The sequence below is a fragment of the Sardina pilchardus genome, chromosome 1, assembly GCF_963854185.1.
Source record: "Sardina pilchardus chromosome 1, fSarPil1.1, whole genome shotgun sequence".
NCBI lineage: Eukaryota > Metazoa > Chordata > Actinopteri > Clupeiformes > Clupeidae > Sardina > Sardina pilchardus.
In genome coordinates, this window is record NC_084994.1 from 6384642 (window position 1) to 6403366 (window position 18725).

Genomic DNA, 18725 nt, shown 5'->3' on the forward strand with positions numbered 1-18725 from the left:
GAAGAAAAAGACATAAGTTGCAGCATTCCCACTGAAACGCGATTCTATCCCCCACATTTTGTCACGAACATGTAGAAATGCACTTGTTGTTTCTGCGTAGACAGACCCTCGGCTACACTTGACATGCAGTTGTGTTCTGTTCTCAGAGCATATGCTTTCTCTGTCTATGATCTGCAGCTTTTATCTCGAACTGCTGGCCTCTACAGAAAGTGGCAGAATCGTCTACTGAGCAGCGAAGTTGCCGATGCAATGCGTGTTTCTCAAGTCTGATAATTTCCAGCAAGATCGAATGGTATTATGGAAAGAAAAATAAACTAAAAGTTTCCCAAATCAGGAAATATTTCTTAATTTAATGTCATCAAGGCATATAGCCTACAATTGGTATGAGCATGCAATTTTTGCGTCCTTGCGCAACTTATAGGCCTAGTGGCTCGTTGGAAAGCCCCACGTCTGCTCTTCCCCACGTCGTGCAATAAAGGTTTCATCTCGCTGCAATTTATAATCGCGGAGCAATGGACTTTTGGTCCATTGATGAAGACGTTAATAAAGAGTTTCTTAATAATGCCTGCATTTCATGCTTGGGAGAGCTTCAAGGCATTCATGTGAGGAACGGCTGAAACAGAATTTGTATAGGAAAATCCTAGGCTAATTATGTTCAATGTTGAGTCAAACAGCCACATTTTTGGATGAATGCTGACACGGAACAAAAAAAAGGTAGACTAAATGCATGTTTCCCAAATTCTGAGCAATTATAGGCTATATATAATTAGGCAATATAGGCTATATTATTGTTTTACATGCATATGAGATACCAATTTTGCATAGCTCAATGACGCTACGACTAAGTTAGACTAGGCTACTTTTTACAATAAGCGGGTCGAGCATGTTGTTCTAATCTGGGCCAACAGCAAGCAAAGTCACGTCATCGTGCTGAGAAGGAACTTGAATGCTGTTGTCGAATGTGGCAGAGAATACAGAAGAAGACTTTAACTATTACTTATATATTCTTATGACGAAACGCGAAGAATAAATACGAGGACTGACCATCTCGCCTCTGCGCGTTTCCCCCAATAGGCCTACCATGGCGACAAAGAAATAAATATGATTTGACATTTTAATGTTTGTAGCGCGCCAGTTTACCCAGTGTGTGTGCATTGAGTAGCTCCTTAAAATACGGAACAAAGAGCGTCCCGTAGGCTATCTGTTCAATACAGAAGAAGACTTTAACTATTACTTATATATTTCTTATAACGAAACGCGAAGAAAAAATACGAGGACTGACCATCTCGCCTCTCCGCGTTTCCCCCAATATCATGGCGACAAAGAGAAATACATATGATTTGACATTTTAATGTTTGTAGCGCGCCAGTTTACCCAGTGTGTGTGCATTGAGTAGTTCCTTAAAATACGGAACAAAGAGCGTCCCGTAGGCTATCTGTTTAATACAGAAGAAGACTTTAACTATTACTTATATATTTCTTATAACGAAACGCGAAGAAAAAATACGAGGACTGACCATCTCGCCTCTCCGCGTTTCCCCCAGTATCATGGCGACAAAGAGAAATAAATATGATTTGACATTTTAATGTTTGTAGCGCGCCAGTTTACCCAGTGTGTGTGAATTGAGCAGTTCCTTAAAATACGGAACAAAGAGCGTCCCGTAGGCTATCTGTTTAATACAGAAGAAGACTTTAACTATTACTTATATATTTCTTATAACGAAACGCGAAGAACAAATACGAGGACTGACCATCTCGCCTCTCCGCGTTTCCCCCAATATCATGGCGACAAAGAGAAATAAATATGATTTGACATTTTAATGTTTGTAGCGCGCCAGTTTACCCAGTGTGTGTGCATTGAGTAGTTCCTTAAAATAGCCTACGGAACAAAGAGCGTCCCGTAGGCTATCTGTTTAATACGGAAGAAGACTTTAACTATTACTTATATATTTCTTATAACGCTGGCTGTAGGCGATTTCTATAACCATTTTCATTCATTTCAACAATGGTTCATTGAAGTGTCGTTTGAATAATTTCGCCAGTCATCACCTTCATTTTTATGATTCAGTGAGATTAAGGAGTCGACTATTGACGGATATGCGGTCTTCATCATTAAATGCAGTTGAAACTTTCTGCCACCTGGTGGTTGTTTGGGTACATTGCCTTAGCCTCGAAAAAAATCGGCTTGACGCACTGCGGGATCTCTTCGGGAGTCCCGCGGGAGAAGGTGCATTCTCAACCCGTACCCACTGTACAAGGTCATAAATAAGCCTTGCAATGAAACAGTTTGTTTTTCCCGCCCACTCAGCAAGTTCATGAATATTCAAATGAGATGCGCGCTGATTGGTCTATTGGCCGATATGTCCTGAAAGTTGATTGGCTCAATCCACCGGTCTGAAGCTAGAGCAAAGTGAAACTACGTTTACTGCTGGTAAATAAAGCCAAAGTCTTTGATAAAGCTATCAACAATGGATTTAAATAAGGAATACAGCCGTACATGTATAAACCGAGTCAGAAGAAGGTTCTGACGAAGATGAAGTGCAGCAGATTCCCCAACAGAATGAATGTGTTAGATTGGTAAGTTTTATCAGTAAATTTCTTAGTATTAACTCTCCAAAGTTAGCTGTAATAACGCTAGCATTACAACGTCTCTGCCATAGACCACATATCTAGATACTAGCATCGTAAGAGCAGTTTAACAAGAATTATTAATCGAAGGTATGCAAATGAGAGGGGGTGTATCTAAAGGGGGATGGGCGCCTATTACGTGTTATCTGAGCTCTGTTCAGATTGGAGCATTTCAACACGGCTGTTTCTATTTCCCAATTTGCATACGAAAGCAGGCGGGGGACGCGGTAAAGTCTTTGGTGTTGTCCTTTGGACACTGCTCGCAGCCTAAATTCAACAAGAACAAGGTGAATGTGGTTTTGAATTCTATGACTCCTTTAAAGGTTGTATTCTTTCTCATTTAAATGAAAAATGAGAAGAAAAAAAAATAAGATCACTTTCCAAAAGATGATTTCTTGTTCCTCTTTTTAGTCACCTTAGCATGGGTGTATTCACTTATGCCGAGCACTGTATCCAAACTGCAGTTTGATGCCAAAGAGCACTGGCCTTGTTAGCACGTCAGACTTCATTGAAAATGAGTCTGGAAAAGGTTCGTTGATTTACGTCTTCCAGCAGGGGTGCAACTAACAGTGAAATTAAACCTAGATTGGTGCATTAAACTATTACTAAATCGTTTCAGAAGTGCAGCAATCTTGTAAGCAAAGGTTTTAAATGCAGTTGTTTCCTCAATTCCTAAGAAACACATGAGTAGCGATTGTATTTACAAAAACAAAATCCATAGTATAGAATAGTATCGATATTATATATAGAGGTATAATATTGACATAATAAGGTAGATTAAAGGTAAATTTAGTGCGGCGGGAGTTCTCCGGATCAAGCTGTACTGGTCGACAGTACAAGTTTCGCGCCTTTTTAACTAGCCGCAGCATGCGACACAACGCATCATAGCTTCAACTACCAATGAGGGCTACAGCTGAGTTCGAAATCAAGGAGGGTCTAAAAACCAAAGTGTAGGCCACTTTCAAAAATGTTTGCTGTAGTGAAATGGATCGGCGGAGAGAACGAAACCTCAATTTTGCCGACCGAGTTTATGCGTAATTTGAATGAGGAAGACTACGGTAATGGCACGGACGGGGACAGCATACTGAATGTGGTGGAGTGGAGGGAAGGAAGGAAGCAGGAAGTGTTTGAGGCCAAGGTGGTCAAACTAGCTGGTAAGTATCTTAGCCAGGTCTTCATTGTATGCTAAATTGCTTTTCATTTGAAACAGTTAATTAATCAATGCCATAGATGGAAACTGAAGTTAATGATACAGTTAGCAGCTAACGTTAACAGCTAACCTTAGCTAACATTAGTTTCTGTAAAAATACCACAAGAAAGTGTTTGACAATTAATGGAAATTGACTTGCAAAAAAAAGGTGACAGTGGTCAATAAGTCAGCTGTGTATTGAACAGTATATCTTCTCTGTGCTCTGCCATTCACAGTCATGTTATTATCTCTGTAAATCACCTGTTTTGAGTCATTCAAGAGGGGTGTAGAGGCACATCTGTTTAGCATGCACTTATTGAAAAGTATTAAATTGATCTTGTTTATACCTGTAGACCCCATGCATTGAGAAGGACCATGTATGATCATATAGTGGATTTGTTTGTTTCTTTTTCTCATTTTAGAGAGTGAGTCAACGCTTCAGACCTATATGAAGTCTACAGCACCAGGACATGGACGAGAGCTGAGGCCCAGACGCCCCAAGCCCAACCCAGAGTGTGCTCAGCTGACTGATGGTGAAGTTGAGGCTATATGTAGACCAAAGGTAATGTTTACTGATGAATGTAACTTTTTTTTTTTTTTAGGAAAAAAGTTAAAGGAGAATTCTGGCGTATACGCATCCTGTGTTTATTTTCAAATGCTACAGAACATAACCTTAAAACAGATATTTATATCACGCTAGAGACGCAGTTAAAAGCCAGTGACTGAAATGACAACATACAGATTATTTGCAATCATGTGCAGCCCAATGTTTGTTTGTTGTTGTTGTTTTTTTTCAGTGACAGTGAGGAACCATAATGCCAATTAAATGTGTTCTGTTGACAGGTTCCACAGAAGGCTGGCGGAGCTCAATATGAGCGTGAGCTTTGGGAAGCTGCCCAAAACAGACCACCAACTAGAGAAGATGAGGCAATAATGGCCCTCCATGAGGAGGTGGTCAGTCTGAAGGCCTACATTCAGCAAGGTTTGTAGAGCGTTGTCAGTCTAAAGGCTTACATTCAGCAAGGTTTGTCGAGCGTTGTCAGTCTAAAGGCTTACATTCAGCAAGGTTTGTAGAGTGTTGTTAGTCTAAAGGCCTACATTCAGCAAGGTTTGTAGAGTGTTGTCAGTCTAAAGGCTTATATTCAGCAAGGTTTGTGGAGCGTTTTCTTACAGATGTGAACTTTCACACTAATATTGTCAGTCTAAAGGCTTATTCAGCAAGGTTTGTGGAGCGTTTTCTTACAGATGTGAACTTTCACACTAATATTGTCAGTCTAAAGGCTTATATTCAACAAGGTTTGTAGAGTGCTTTCTTACAGATGTGAACTTTCACACTAATATATTTGTATGTTTAACTTAAACGAAACAGTAAACTCTTGAATGTACAAGTTTTATACAGATTTGAGCAGCTGAAACAAACCAAACAGTGAACATGTTTTCTTTGAACAGTTACATTTTAACGACTTGGTGCTAACATTCCATTCTAATTTTATAAGTACAATTTTATAATAATTGCATTGTTGCCTTCATCAAACTCACGTCTAGCTTCACTGTATGTTTGCGGAGAACTACCCCCTCCAACTGTTTTTTTTGTTGTTGTTGTTGCTGCCAAAAACTCAAGGCTAACGGAAAACTGTTTGCCTATGTTTGTGAATTTGAATGCACGTCTGCTGTGTATTTTTCAGAGCTGCCACAGATCAACTGTACGCTGGCTGAGCTGAAGCAGCTGATGACTCACAACACAGCAATTAAAGGAGAAACCGTTGGAGAAACAGATCATCAGGAGATCGATAGGGTATGCATACATTTACATGTTTAGTGGAAATAGCCTACTGTAACAATGTACTGATAACGTGTCTATTTAAAACCTATTTAAAGGCGCAGTCTGCATTTTAGTCCTAGCTCTCCATTTAGTGTTTGCGCTTGTATTATTTGTGATGCACAATCCTGGTGCAGTAACCTATAACAGTTATATCCTAGCATTTATTTTAGGAGGAGAGATGTAGGACCAGCAATAGCCACGTTTACATGGACACTTCTATTCCGATTAGAAACGGAAAAACAGCTCAATCGGAATACAATTCGCCATATAAACACCTCAATCGGAATGAAAATTCCTGATCCGATCAGAATTTTAATCGGAATGGAAGAGGTGGTGTAGCCTATTCCGAATGAACACCCATGTATACGGTCATTCGGATCGACTGCTATATCTTCCCAATGAAAAGTAGCCAACAACATCTATTCCGATCAAAGATTTTAAAGCGCTTGAAAACACCTAATCGGAATAGACTTACCCCATGTAAACAGATGACAATACTTTCAATCGGAATAGTTTTATCGGAATGACAAAAAAAAACTGTCCATGTAAACGTGGCTAATGTTGTTCTACGTCATTGTTGGCAAAATGATGAAATGTCGACCTATATATTTCAGCCATATCTGAATATCTGACGTGCTGAGTATATTTTGCCTTTGCCAATCCCATTCCTGATATTAAATCGGTTTTTATCTTCAGGTTCAGTTGGCTCCAAACGTGTGGGTGCCGCACGGTGCGTGGAAGACGGCCATGTTCGCCAACACCCCGACTGCCATGATCCGAGCTCTGCTGATGGGAGTCTTCACTCAAGAGACCCTGCTGAGGAGCAACCTCAGAGGTGAAGAACACACACCACTAGCTGCACTCTCCCCACCTCTCCCCCACTAGCTGCACTCTCCCCACCTCTCCCCCACTAGCTGCACTCTCCCCACCTCTCCCCCACTAGCTGCACTCTCCCCACCTCTCCCGCGCTCTGCTGATGGGAGTCTTCACTCAGGAGACTCTGCTGAGGAGCAACCTCAGAGGTGAAGAACAAACTAGAAAAGCAAACTCAAACTAGAAAAGCACTCAGAGAGTGCAGACCTCCACCTTTATTGTTCTTCCTAGGTTGTCATACATTTGAACCTAAACTTTTCAGATCGCCACCACATGGCCATACCATGCCATTAGACCGCCAAGCGAAAAACATAACCGCCTCCTAAATCCCGACGGTACTACGGATCACCAAAATGTAATGGTTTCTTCCTTGTGGCGTTTCAGACCTTCGCTGAAAATGTCATCAAAATCCATCCATTAGTTTTTTAGTTTTCTTGCTAACAAACAGACAAACAAACAGACAAACAGACAGACAAACAAACAAACCCTGATGAAAACATAACCTCCTTGGTGGAGGTAATAACATTATCTGCACTCTCCCCTCCTCTCCCTCACTAAAGGCTCAGATACGCAGATACAATCACACACTTTAATAGCCTTCACATTTCTTACTTATTACAGTGAGTGGACTTTATTAAAACATTAGCTATTCAGCTCTGCTTTTTCGCTTTGTTGGAGATATCGGAACAATAATTCCAGAAAAAGGATAAAAAGAAAAAAAAATCTCGGTCAACCATTCAGAGATTCTGTTCATTTTGTGCATGTGCATGATGTATTGTTCACACAAGACTCTATGTAGTCTGGTTTCAAGAGTGGTCATTCTACTGAAACTGCTCTTCTATCTGTGACTGAAGCATTGAGAGTAGCTAAGTGTTTATTCTGCTAGATTTATCTGCAGCCTTTGATTATTAACCATGACGTTCTCCTTTCTACACAACCTGAGCTGAGAATTTCTGGGAAAGCTCTTGACTAGTTCAAATCTTAACCTTAAAGGGCGTTCTTTTAGCATGTCTCGGCGGGGACAGGTATCAAATTTCTCTGAGCATGTAGCCTCAATTGCAAAATCATCTCGGTTTATCCTTTACAACAGCGGTTCCCAAACTTCTTCCCCCACGTACCACCATCAACGTCCTGACTCAGCTCACGTACCCCCACCATCCAACACATTAAAAAGTCACACATTCTATTGACGCATTCCAGACATTATGTTTAATAAGCTGCCTTTTTAAAATGAAATGTAGCCTACTATAGAGTTTACAAATGATTTGCTTTAATGTCATGCTTCCATATCATTAGTACCCCAATTATCTATTCATTCATGAATTAATTACAGAAAATTTTATTTTCATTACAGAAAAGTTCATTTTTAAAGAGACCCTATGCAACTCTTTCATAGTCATAAAACAGTAATATTTCCTCCCGCCCCCAGTGTCCCTATCGGCTATTGCAGCCTTGCAGTTTGTGCAGGAGGCGATCGCTCCTTGTTTACATCTGGAAGTCTGAGACGCGTAAGGAACAAGAAGAACCACACAATTTATTTATTTATTTATATATATATAGCCTATGTATAAATATACATGCTAAAGCTGTAGGGGAAGCACTGCAGAGAAATATGCAAGCATAAAACGAGCGAAAACGCAAAGTGAAACCGAAACCGGTGATGCAATCGCCAATCCTGCATAGTTTCTCTTTAACGCCTTTCAGCCATAGCCCTTTTCATCTCGTGTACCCCCTAAGGCTTAGTTCACACTGGCAGTCGAAATCCGATTTTTTGCTTATCTGGATTGTATCTAGCTTGAATTTTGGGTAGTCTGAACGGCACAAAACCGCATGAAATGCGATTTTTCCAATGCTGATTCGCACCACATACGGAGGTGGTTTCAATATCACTTACTATCGGATATGACTCAATCTGAACAGTCAAACCACTTGAATAGGATTTCACCGTGCCCTTTTCGTCATGTGCACTGCGACAAACAATTGCAACGTAATTCTGAGTGACGGAAGTGATTGATTGATTGATTGATTCAGCGCGTGCGCCAGGGCTACCAGCAAAACAAAAACCAACGTCAGACTCAAGTCATAATTTTTGTTGAGGGTGACGAGGTATTTGCGCCGCGGCTACGCATAATAAGTTGGAAAATATAAAAAATAAATCCACTTTCATCCATGACGACTTGGTTGTGTACAACTCTACCTAATGAATCCAGGTGTGTGTAATTTATATCGGATCTGAGCATTGCACGCCAAGATCGGATGTGATCGGATGTGATCACTTGCAATATGCAATGAGAACAGTCAGTCAGAAAGATCAGGTTCTGATCGGATATGCAAGACATCCGATTTCGACTGCCAGTGTGAACTAAGCCTAAGAAGCAACTCACGCACCACCGGTGGTTTGAGGATCTAATTGATTGTGCTGTTTTCTCAGGGGGCAAGTCTAAGAGGGCTGAGGGGGAGCAAAGGGAGTCCCTGGACCCTGAGAGGGTGAAGGCCATAATGGGTGAGTTTATTATATTTATATGTCTTTCTCTCAAACCTACTTTGTATTTCTCGGTAGGATTTCTTGTAGGTGACCTTAAATCAAGTGAATATACAGTTAGGAACATTTTCATATTCATATATACAGTCATATGCATACGTTTAGACCCCCATGCTGAAGTTGACTGAAAAGAGGAATAAAAAATGTATATACTGTATATCTTTTGGAAATTGATCTCAGTGCCTTAATTAAATACAAGAGGAAAATCCAACCTTAAATATGTTGTATGCTGACTGAACATGACACTGCCACATGCTATTTTTCATAAAAATGAGAATAAATAAATAAATAAATAGAGGCACATGGTCTTACAACCTTTTGGCATGTGACAATGTAATTTTCAGTCAGAACAAACATTGGTCATGGGGAAAAAACATTAAATCAATATTTCCAGGGTTATTAATCATTTTGTTCCTAACTGTGTGTTTATTATTTTCTGTTATTTGCATATAACAAGACAAATTTAGACATTCTTGCACGTGATGTACCTTGTTATAAGTGAAAATCTATTTGTTCTATTGGTGAATCCTGCAAATGAAAGTTTCTTATTTTATTGAAATACTGCTTAAAATAAACTAAATTATCTTGCAAGATTTGTCAACAGAGCAATATTTTCACTTCTAAAAGTCGAAATAAACTTAAAATGCCTAAAATGTCTAAAAATCTCTTGTTGTAAGCAAATTCTAGAACAAAAAGCAAGGTCATAATTGATGAGTTTATTTTATATTGTTTTATTTTATTTTATGTCTTTCTCTCCAACTGGCTTTGTATTTCTCTGCAGTAATTGTGATGCACAACGGTGCTTCTGCACTTTGGTATCTGTGTTTGTCACTAATGTTTTGCATGTTTTATTTGCACATGTTCTGTCTTCTCCAGACACCACCCAGAGGAGATTCACAGACACTCCTGCAGGATTGCTGGGCCAGGCAATCAATGCCAAAATCACAGAACTACGATTTCAGTACAGAAACAAAAACTGATATTTTTAATAAAATTCAATAAAAGAAAAAAAAAGTGTTGTGTGTTTCTTCCTCTTTATGAAACATTGATAGGCCTACATGCTGAAAATATTATTAGTAGTAGCCATAGTAGAATATGAACTATATTTAAAGAATGTATATGAGAAATGTATCTGAAATACAGTATGTAGGTCATGTGATGACAATTTTCATCAGGGATCACGTGACCATGCTTCTAGCATAATATATTTACATATATTTACTTATATGCTGAAAATATAAGAAAGTGACCAATAGTGAATACTTACTTATTTTGAAATATAATGATAAATATATGTATTTAACAAAGATGGAAATATATGTATTTAATATAGATGTGCTAATTCAAGTTGGAATATGTTCAAGCTCCAGGAAGCACATAACGTTCTACTAACTGTAACGTCAGCCTATGGTTCTCCTGTGGTCAGTTGTTTTTGTTATTTAATTTACAAGGTTAGGGGAATGTTAGTGCAACCAAATAGTAACATTCTCTATAGGTTGCCTTTAGGTTGCCATGAAATGAATGTTAGAAAAAACGTTAGGAGAACGTTATGATAACCAAAAAAAAAAAAAAGAGATTGCCATGGTTTTATTTCAGTTAGCCTTTTAGCTGGTTTGTATTGCATTGAGCTCAATGAGAATGAAACCATAGGCTAACTGAAATAAAACCATGCCAATCTCTTGGTATGGTAAAGGGTATGTGTTGATGTGGGGTTATTTTAATTCCAAAGGCCAGGGGGACTTCATCAGGGTGCATAGTGTCCTGGACACATGAAATAACTGGCATTTAAGATAAAACAAACAAATATAAAACAAACATAAATCTGCTAGCCTCTATGGGAATTTACAAGACGTCTGCCAGATGAGCAAACGCTCACTAGAATACATCTTACAGCTGTCCAGCAGACCTTTTGAACACATCCCCAAGACGTCTTGAAGGCGTTCTTTTGCTTACTTATTTTTGCTTTCTTCTAGGTTTGACACCGAACGGCGGGCATATATTCAGAGGCAGTAATGGCGTTGCATTTGGTCAGTAACCTTGCTGCTGTCACTTTCTTCTAAGGCCATATCCACATAGTCGGATATTTTTAAATATCCACACGAAAATTCACAGTTATTTTATAATTGGAGATTTTTGAAAAACAGTTTTTTGCTGTCTACAAGCAAAACTGATGTGGCCAGATGTTGCGGCCATCTAAAGTGCCGTTATGATAACTATTATGCTGTGACTGATATTGTTAAGCTAACTAGTATGCCGATACTGATATTGTTAAGTTAACTTATACCGTGACTGATATTGTTAAGTTAACTGTTATGCCGTTACTGATATTGTTAAGCTAACTATTATGCTGTGACTGATATCGTTAAGTTAACTATTATACCGTTACTGGTATTGTTAAGTTAACTATTATGCCGTTACTGATGTTAAGTTAACTATTATGCCATTACATACTGATATTGTTAAGTTAACTATTATGCCGTGACTGATATCGTTAAGTTAACTATTATACCGTTACTGATATTGTTAAGTTAACTATTATGCCGTTACTGATATTGTTAAGCTAACTATTATGCCGTTACATATTGTTAAGTTAACTATCATACCGTTACTGATATTGTTAACTGTTAACTGTTATTATTGTAAGTGCTGGTCTCTCTCATGGCATGACTATACTGTGTCTTATCATGTTTATGTATGCAGAACTCACAGACATGGCAAGCCAGGCAGGGGACGTTCAACAACTCACAGACACGGCAAGCCAGGCAGGGGACGTTCAACATCTCACAGACATGGCAAGCCAGACAGGGGACGTTAAAGAACTCACAGACACGGCAAGCCAGGCAGGGGACGTTCAACAACTCACAGACGCCACAGACCAGGCAGGGGACGTTCAACAACTCATGGCAATGATGACCTGTGAGAACCACTACTCCTGCGTAACACTATTAAAAAATAATTAAAAAAATAAAAACGTTTCAAATGATATACTCATTTTATAAGAATGACCAGCATTTATAATTAATTATCCCTTTCACCTCTCACATCTACTCAACCATATTATGTTTTTTTTTGTCGTTGTCGTTGTCTCTGGATGGTTAGCGTTCCAGACGAAGGTGTTAAGCAAGATGGAGCAGATCCTGGAGACCAAGCAGGAGCTGATCAGGCTGGTGTGTGCGGCGGCGGCGGCGGCGTCGTCGTCGTCGGTGGTGGTGCCGTCCAGGAGTCTGCTGATGGAGCCTCTGTCCAGACCCTGCGCCACCCAGCAGGACCTCGACGCCCTGTGCGCTCGCATCCTCACCGAGGACACCTTCCCCAAGCAACTGGTGCGGACACATTTTTTTTAATTTTCATTATTATTATTTTAAGTATGTTTTTTGGACTTTTATGCCTTTAATCAGATAGGACAGAGAGACAGGAAGTGAGTTGGAGACAGAGAGTTGGGATGGGATCCGGAAAGGACCACGGGGCGGGAATCGAACCCGGCTCGCCGCCATGCGGTGCAGGTGCCCCAGCCGGTCGCACCATGGCTGGGGCTGCGTTTAATTTAATGCCGGCAAAAGGGAAAGATATCCACACAGCGTCTTGTATGTTCTCAGCCTTTAAGCCCAGTTCACACCAAAGATTCTCAACGCGATGAGACTGAGTTGCAGCCATGTGTATTAGAAGTTGCACATAGTTGCTGCAATTAATACATAGGAGATAACTGTACTGTACTGTACTGAGTGTCCCTAGATATTATGGTAAGATTATGGTGTGTTTGTATGTATGTGTATATGTACGTACGTACGTATGTATGAATGCCCCATTTAATGGGGATCCTATAAACAATAAATGATAGCCAATTATGGAACATATGGTACACACACACACATGACAGTATATCGTAATTTTCCGACTATTAGCCGCGGCTTATACATTGATTTTGCAAAAATTCTCCCGCTATGAGGTTGATACACGGGGACAGTTAATATGGTATTAATATGGTTTTATAAGCTGCACTGCCCTGCCGCTTATACACAGGAAATTACCGTACGTGTGTCCTCTCTCAGGTATCAGTGCTGAATTATGGTACATATGCTACACACACACACACACACACTCATGAAAGTACGTGTGTCCGCTCTCAGATATCCATTATGGTACATATGCTACACACACACACACTCATGAAAGTATACGTGTGTCCTCTCTCAGATATCCATTATGGTACATATGCTACACACACACACACTAGGGCTTTGACTCCGAACTTCGTTATTCGAATATAATTCGAATTTTTGAAAAACATATGATATTCGAACGAATTTTAGGCAGCTCTTAATATTCGAACCTGTTATGAGCATTATTGTTTTGTATGTGTTTGCATGCAAACGTTGTTTTCAGATTCAGCGGTTTTCTCACATCTGATAAAGTCGTGAATCATGAGCTCATTAGCAAGGTGATGTTAGCCAGTGGTTTTTGACTAGCCTATTCAGTTTCCCCACGTGTGTGTAAGTTTCAAGGTAAGCTAATAGTAACTTCCTCATTGGGACAGGCCCTTTTAAGTCTTGGAGTTAGAAGGCATTGGTATTGAGATGGTCAGTCAACTTGAATGCAAGAGTTTTAATCTGTGCAGCATACTAATCATGCTAACCGGATAATTTAGCTTGTTGTCTTCTATGCGTCATTGCTTTCACGATTGTGAATGTTTAGGATGCATGTCGAGGGACGGGTGTCCATTGAGCGCGCACGAGGGAAGACGAAAGAAAGCGGGCCATGGAGAATGAGTTTAGGCTACTTAAATACTGTTTGGTAAAGTTGTATGCATAGTCCCCACCCGAGCAGCGTTATATTGGTGCAATCAAGCTTCAAGGGGTCTTATTTTCATGGAGACAGACGCGGTGTGCACGGAGTGGAGGGGCTGTGTACGCGTGTGTGTGTGTGTGTGTGTGTGTGTGTGTGTGTGTGTGTGTGTGTGTGTGTGTGTGTGTGTGTGTGTGAGAGAGAGAGAGAGACACAGACGCATCGCATGAGTGACAGAGAGACGGAGGGAGAGCAGGGAAAGGATATTCAGCTTAATGAATTCTGCGTGTTTTTCAATAGCGTAAAAATAATGGTCAAAATATTATTAACAAATATTTGAATATATTCGAAGTTTGATATTAATAAACAAACGAACTTCGAATATGATTTTTGGCCAAAAGTCAAAGCCCTAACACACACACATGAAAGTATACGTGTGTCCTCTCTCAGATATCCATTATGGTACGTATGGTACACACACACACACACACACACACACACACATATGAACGTATCCGTGTGTCCTCCCTCAGGTGTCCATTATGGTACATATGGTACACACACACACACACACACACATATGAAAGTATCCGTGTGTCCTCCCGCAGGTGTCGGCGCTGTGCCTCGACGGCTCCAAGCGGCTGGGCCTGACGGTGCGGCGCATGATGTGTCGCCTGGGCACCAGGGAGCTGTGGTCCGCGTTCAGCCTGAGAGGCAGGAAGAAGAAGGCCTGTTTCGCTGACCTGCCCCTGCTGCAGGTGCTAACCAGTAAGTGCTAACACCGCGGTGGGGGTGCTCACTACCAAAACAAAATGGAGGCCGCGTTCAATTTTGTAGCTGTTAGCTAGTCGCTTTGGTTAAAAAGCGTCAGCCAAATGTAATGTTATGTAAAGACATGGGTGAGAAACCTCAGCAGACCTCTGACGTTGTTCTACAAAAAGGACCCAAAGCTGCTCATATTTTACCCATATAAGACACTCTGGATTTCCTTAAATGGGCAATATGTGCAAGGATTTGTTGGGTCCTTTTTGTAGACCAACTACAGATGTCTCTGTAACCACAGATGCCAGTGATCAGACTGTGATGTGTGTCTGTAACTGCACATCCTAATCAGTCTCTGTGATGTGTGTCTGTAACTGCACACACCCTAATCAGTCTCTGTGATGTGTTTCTGTAATATCAGACTCTTATGTGTGTCTGCAATATCAGACTTTCTGATGTGTGTCTGTAATATCAGACTTTCTGATGTGTTTTCTATTCAGTGGCCTGCACTACATGCCACCCTGAAGTCAAGATAGCAGACGTGGAGAAAGAGGTGGCGGAATTTCTTAAACATGCCCCCTTTAAAAAGGGTGGAACTGGCAAGGTAGGTGTAGTAGAATGCCTTCAACATGCCCCCTTGAAAAAGGGTGGAGCTGGCAAGGTAGGTGTAGTAGAATGTCTTAAACATGCCCCCATTAAAAAGGGACTGTTCATCATCATCATCATCATCATCATCATCATCATCATCATCATAATCATCATCATCATAATCATCATCATCATCACTTGGCATGTGCTTAGATTAACAGATAAACTAAGGATAACTAGTTACAGTTGGTAAATAGTTTGGACACAAAAAATGATAGTAATAGAACAGTTTTTTTAGCAGACAAACATCAGGCTAATTTCCTTTTTATTTCTTCTTTTTATTATTTTTTATCATTGTTGACAGAGTGGATCGTCAGCTAGCTTCGTTGTAGAGGACTCGGCTGCACCTGATCATCACCACCTGCTCAGTGCTAGTCCAGGTTGCCCTAGCCCAAGCCACAACATGTTGCTCTTCTAAGTAAACACGTCTGAAAGTTGTTGTTCTTTTAAATAAATATGTCTGAAAGTTGTTGTTCTTTTAAATAAATATGTCTGAAAGTTTAGCTGTTTTAAATGCATACATCTGAAATTGTTGCTATTTTAAATATATATACATCTGAAATTGTTGCTGTTTTAAATAAATATGTCTGAAATTGTTGCTATTTTAAATAAATACATCTGAAATTGTTCATGGACTCTGTCTGGCTTATGTTTTTGTAGAAATGAACAAGGAATTGTTCATACAGGTAGACTCTGGTGTCTGGTGTATTTTGATGTGGAATTGACCTCCACCAAGCGTAAACATGACCGCCTCCTGGATCAAGACAGTGATAGTGGAATATTTCATGATTGCATTTCCTTTTTGTTATTGAAAAAAAAAAAAAAATGCAATCATAAAATATTCCTTGAATGATTTGATTCAATGTGTATGGATAAATGCAAAGACTGTTTAAATGTATACAGCATGAATGACAAAAGGATTGCAATAAAGTAATAAAAAAAAAAAGACTGTGATATGGATCACTCCCAAAATGTAATGGTTTCTTCTTGGGTCAATTTCATCAAAATCCATCTACAACTTTTAGAGTTATCTTGCTTACAAAAAAATAAACAAACCCCGATGAAAACAACCTCCTTGGCGGAGGATATTATGAAGCCCAGTATGCTGAAGTCAACCCGTGGTTGACATAATTAAAACCTTATTTCAACATTTGTGAATTTGTAGAAATGTCTTCTATGCAATGGATTGTTTCTTGGGATATTTGCATGACTCCGTTCAGATTTAAACATGCATTAATGTGATGATGTACTTTTAATATCTGCATGACCAGAGGAATTCACCATTAATTTAGATAGAAGCCTGATAATGTTGGTCCAAAATAAGTGCCTGGAGGTGTTACCAAGATGGCTGCTGAGTGGTAACCTAATAGCTAAGACACCAACTGCAGATTCGCCTCCATTTTGTTAAATTCAGGTTACATTAACTGCAAATTCACCTTCACTTTCTCTGACAGTAGTTCATGGTAGAGTGTCGTTGATTGTCCTGTAAACCTACATCAGACATGCTGACACTAACAAAACCGTTCGCACACCATCAAGGAGTCGAGGCATACAATTTGAGCAGTAGGCAGTGGTATATGGTTGTTGTTGTTGTTGTTGTTGTTTTCATTCATGATATTTGTCAGCATTACATTTGTCTTTTCCTCTGTGTTTTAGGGACAAGATGAAGGGTTGAGCAAGGCTCCAGTCCTCAGCTCATTCATGATATTTTTTCAGTATTACATTTGTCTTTTCCTCTGTGTTTTAGGGACAAGATGAAGGGTTGAGCACGGCTCCAGTCCTCAGCTCTGGAGTGGACCCGCCCCCTGCTGACCCCGTGTCTCAGGCCCGGCTATGGAGAGTGTCCGTGGTGCTGCAGGACTGCTGCCGACCAGCAGGGGGCGCAGGAAAGGACGTCGAGAGCAACAGAGACGGAGAACAGCCTGGCGCCGGTAAACTAACACAAAGCAGACTTTAGATAATGCCAATGAAAAGGTGCAGTCAGTAATCATACGTGATTTCAGGCTCGTAACATTTTTTTTGTCACATTGAGCGATCGTCTCCTCATGATCCGCTAGCTGTGTGTGTGTGTGTGTGTGTGTGTGTTTGGTCTCTCCTGTATTTATGAATGTGTGTGTGGTGTTCTCTCCTGTATTTATGAGGACAGACAGGACAGACTTTAGATAATGCCAATGAAAAGGTGCAGTCAGTAATCATACGTGATTTCAAGCTCGTAACATTTTTTTTGTCACATTGAGCGATCGTCTCCTCATGATCCGCTAGCTGTGTGTGTGTGTGTGTGTGTTTGTTTGGTCTCTCCTGTATTTATGAATGTGTGTGTGGTGTTCTCTCCTGTATTTATGAGTGTGTCACATTGAGCAATCGTCTCCTCATGGTCCTCTAGCTGTGCGTTGAGTACACATGGTCCCAAATTGTTCCTCAAACAAAAACGAAACCCTGAATTGAGTTCCTCTGGGAATACTGAAGGGAGGTGTGAACTTCCTCTCTGGTGGGTTCTGTTTGGTCCTCGTTTGAAAAATAATGTGTGTTGTTTCGGACAAAAGCACCTGCTAATCATTTAAAATATAAACTTAAAATGTATAATCGCTGACTGCATCTTTAATTTGGTCCCAAAAAATGATTTACACAAATGCATTTTTGTATGTGTGTTTATGTAAGTGTCTGCCTGCGTCATATGAGAAGTTGACCACATTTCAAAATATCGAGATATACAAATACATATACTGCAGTCCTGACGGTTAACAAGATAGGCAGTTGTTTGTGTTTGCTGAAGTGGCTGTGTCTTCCATTTTTGTTTCGGAAAACAGGGAAAGGAGCTTCGTCCTTGCCCTCCATCGCACAGATTACAGAGACCGAGAAACGGTACTGTTGCTCTCAGTGCAGCAGGAGTTACCGGCAAAAGAAGAATCTCAATCAGCACGAGCGCACTCACACAGGAGACAAACCATACCAATGCGCTCAGTGTGGCTTAGCTTTCACTCACAAGTGCTTTTTGAAGCAACATCAGCGCATTCACACAGGAGAGAGGCCATACCAGTGCTCTGAATGTAGGAAGAGTTTCACTAATTCGGGATCTTTGAAACGACACGAAAAAACACACCTTGGAGTGAAGCCATACTCGTGCTCTTACTGTAGTAAGACTTTCACTTACAATCATAATCTCAAAACTCATCACCAGCGCATCCACACAGGAGAGAGACCGTACCAGTGCACTCAGTGTGACGAGACTTTCACTGACGGGGGAACTCTGAAACAACACCAGCGCATTCATACAGGAGAGAGACCATACCGATGTGATCACTGTGGGAAGAGTTTTCACCAAGGGATACATCTGAAAGTACATCTGCGAACACATGCGGAAGAGAGACCGTACCAGTGCACTCAGTGTGACAAGAGTTTCACTAACGGGGGAACTCTGAAACGACACCAGCGCATTCATACAGGAGAGAGACCGTACCGATGTAATCACTGTGGGAAGAG

The 18725-nt window shown here is 40.4% G+C and overlaps 2 protein-coding genes and 1 long non-coding RNA gene across 4 annotated transcripts in view; all 3 read left to right on the forward strand.

The window, feature by feature from the left end:
• LOC134082097 (uncharacterized) overlaps positions 1-15754 on the forward strand; it is a 46103-nt gene extending 30349 nt beyond the window's left edge. Inside the window, exons 15-20 of one of the 2 annotated variants that reach the window (XM_062537742.1) lie at positions 11027-11080; positions 11754-11969; positions 12153-12376; positions 14444-14603; positions 15098-15201; positions 15550-15754. In XM_062537742.1, coding sequence (XP_062393726.1) covers positions 11027-11080; positions 11754-11969; positions 12153-12376; positions 14444-14603; positions 15098-15201; positions 15550-15663 — 872 coding nt within the window. In that variant the 3' untranslated portion in view covers positions 15664-15754. The remainder of the gene's footprint in view (positions 1-11026; positions 11081-11753; positions 11970-12152; positions 12377-14443; positions 14604-15097; positions 15202-15549) is intronic. The other variant, XM_062537751.1, reaches the window with a different exon arrangement.
• On the forward strand, positions 6602-9990 carry LOC134082111 (uncharacterized). Its single transcript, XR_009939569.1, has 3 exons — positions 6602-6660; positions 8943-9014; positions 9930-9990. It is a non-coding gene; the product is annotated as an uncharacterized LOC134082111 (long non-coding RNA).
• A 234-nt stretch (positions 15755-15988) lies between the features above and the next one.
• Positions 15989-18725, forward strand: part of LOC134079457 (zinc finger protein 79-like) — a 41190-nt gene continuing 38453 nt past the window's right edge. Inside the window, exons 1-2 of the mRNA XM_062535570.1 lie at positions 15989-16012; positions 16993-17176. Coding sequence (XP_062391554.1) covers positions 15989-16012; positions 16993-17176 — 208 coding nt within the window. The remainder of the gene's footprint in view (positions 16013-16992; positions 17177-18725) is intronic.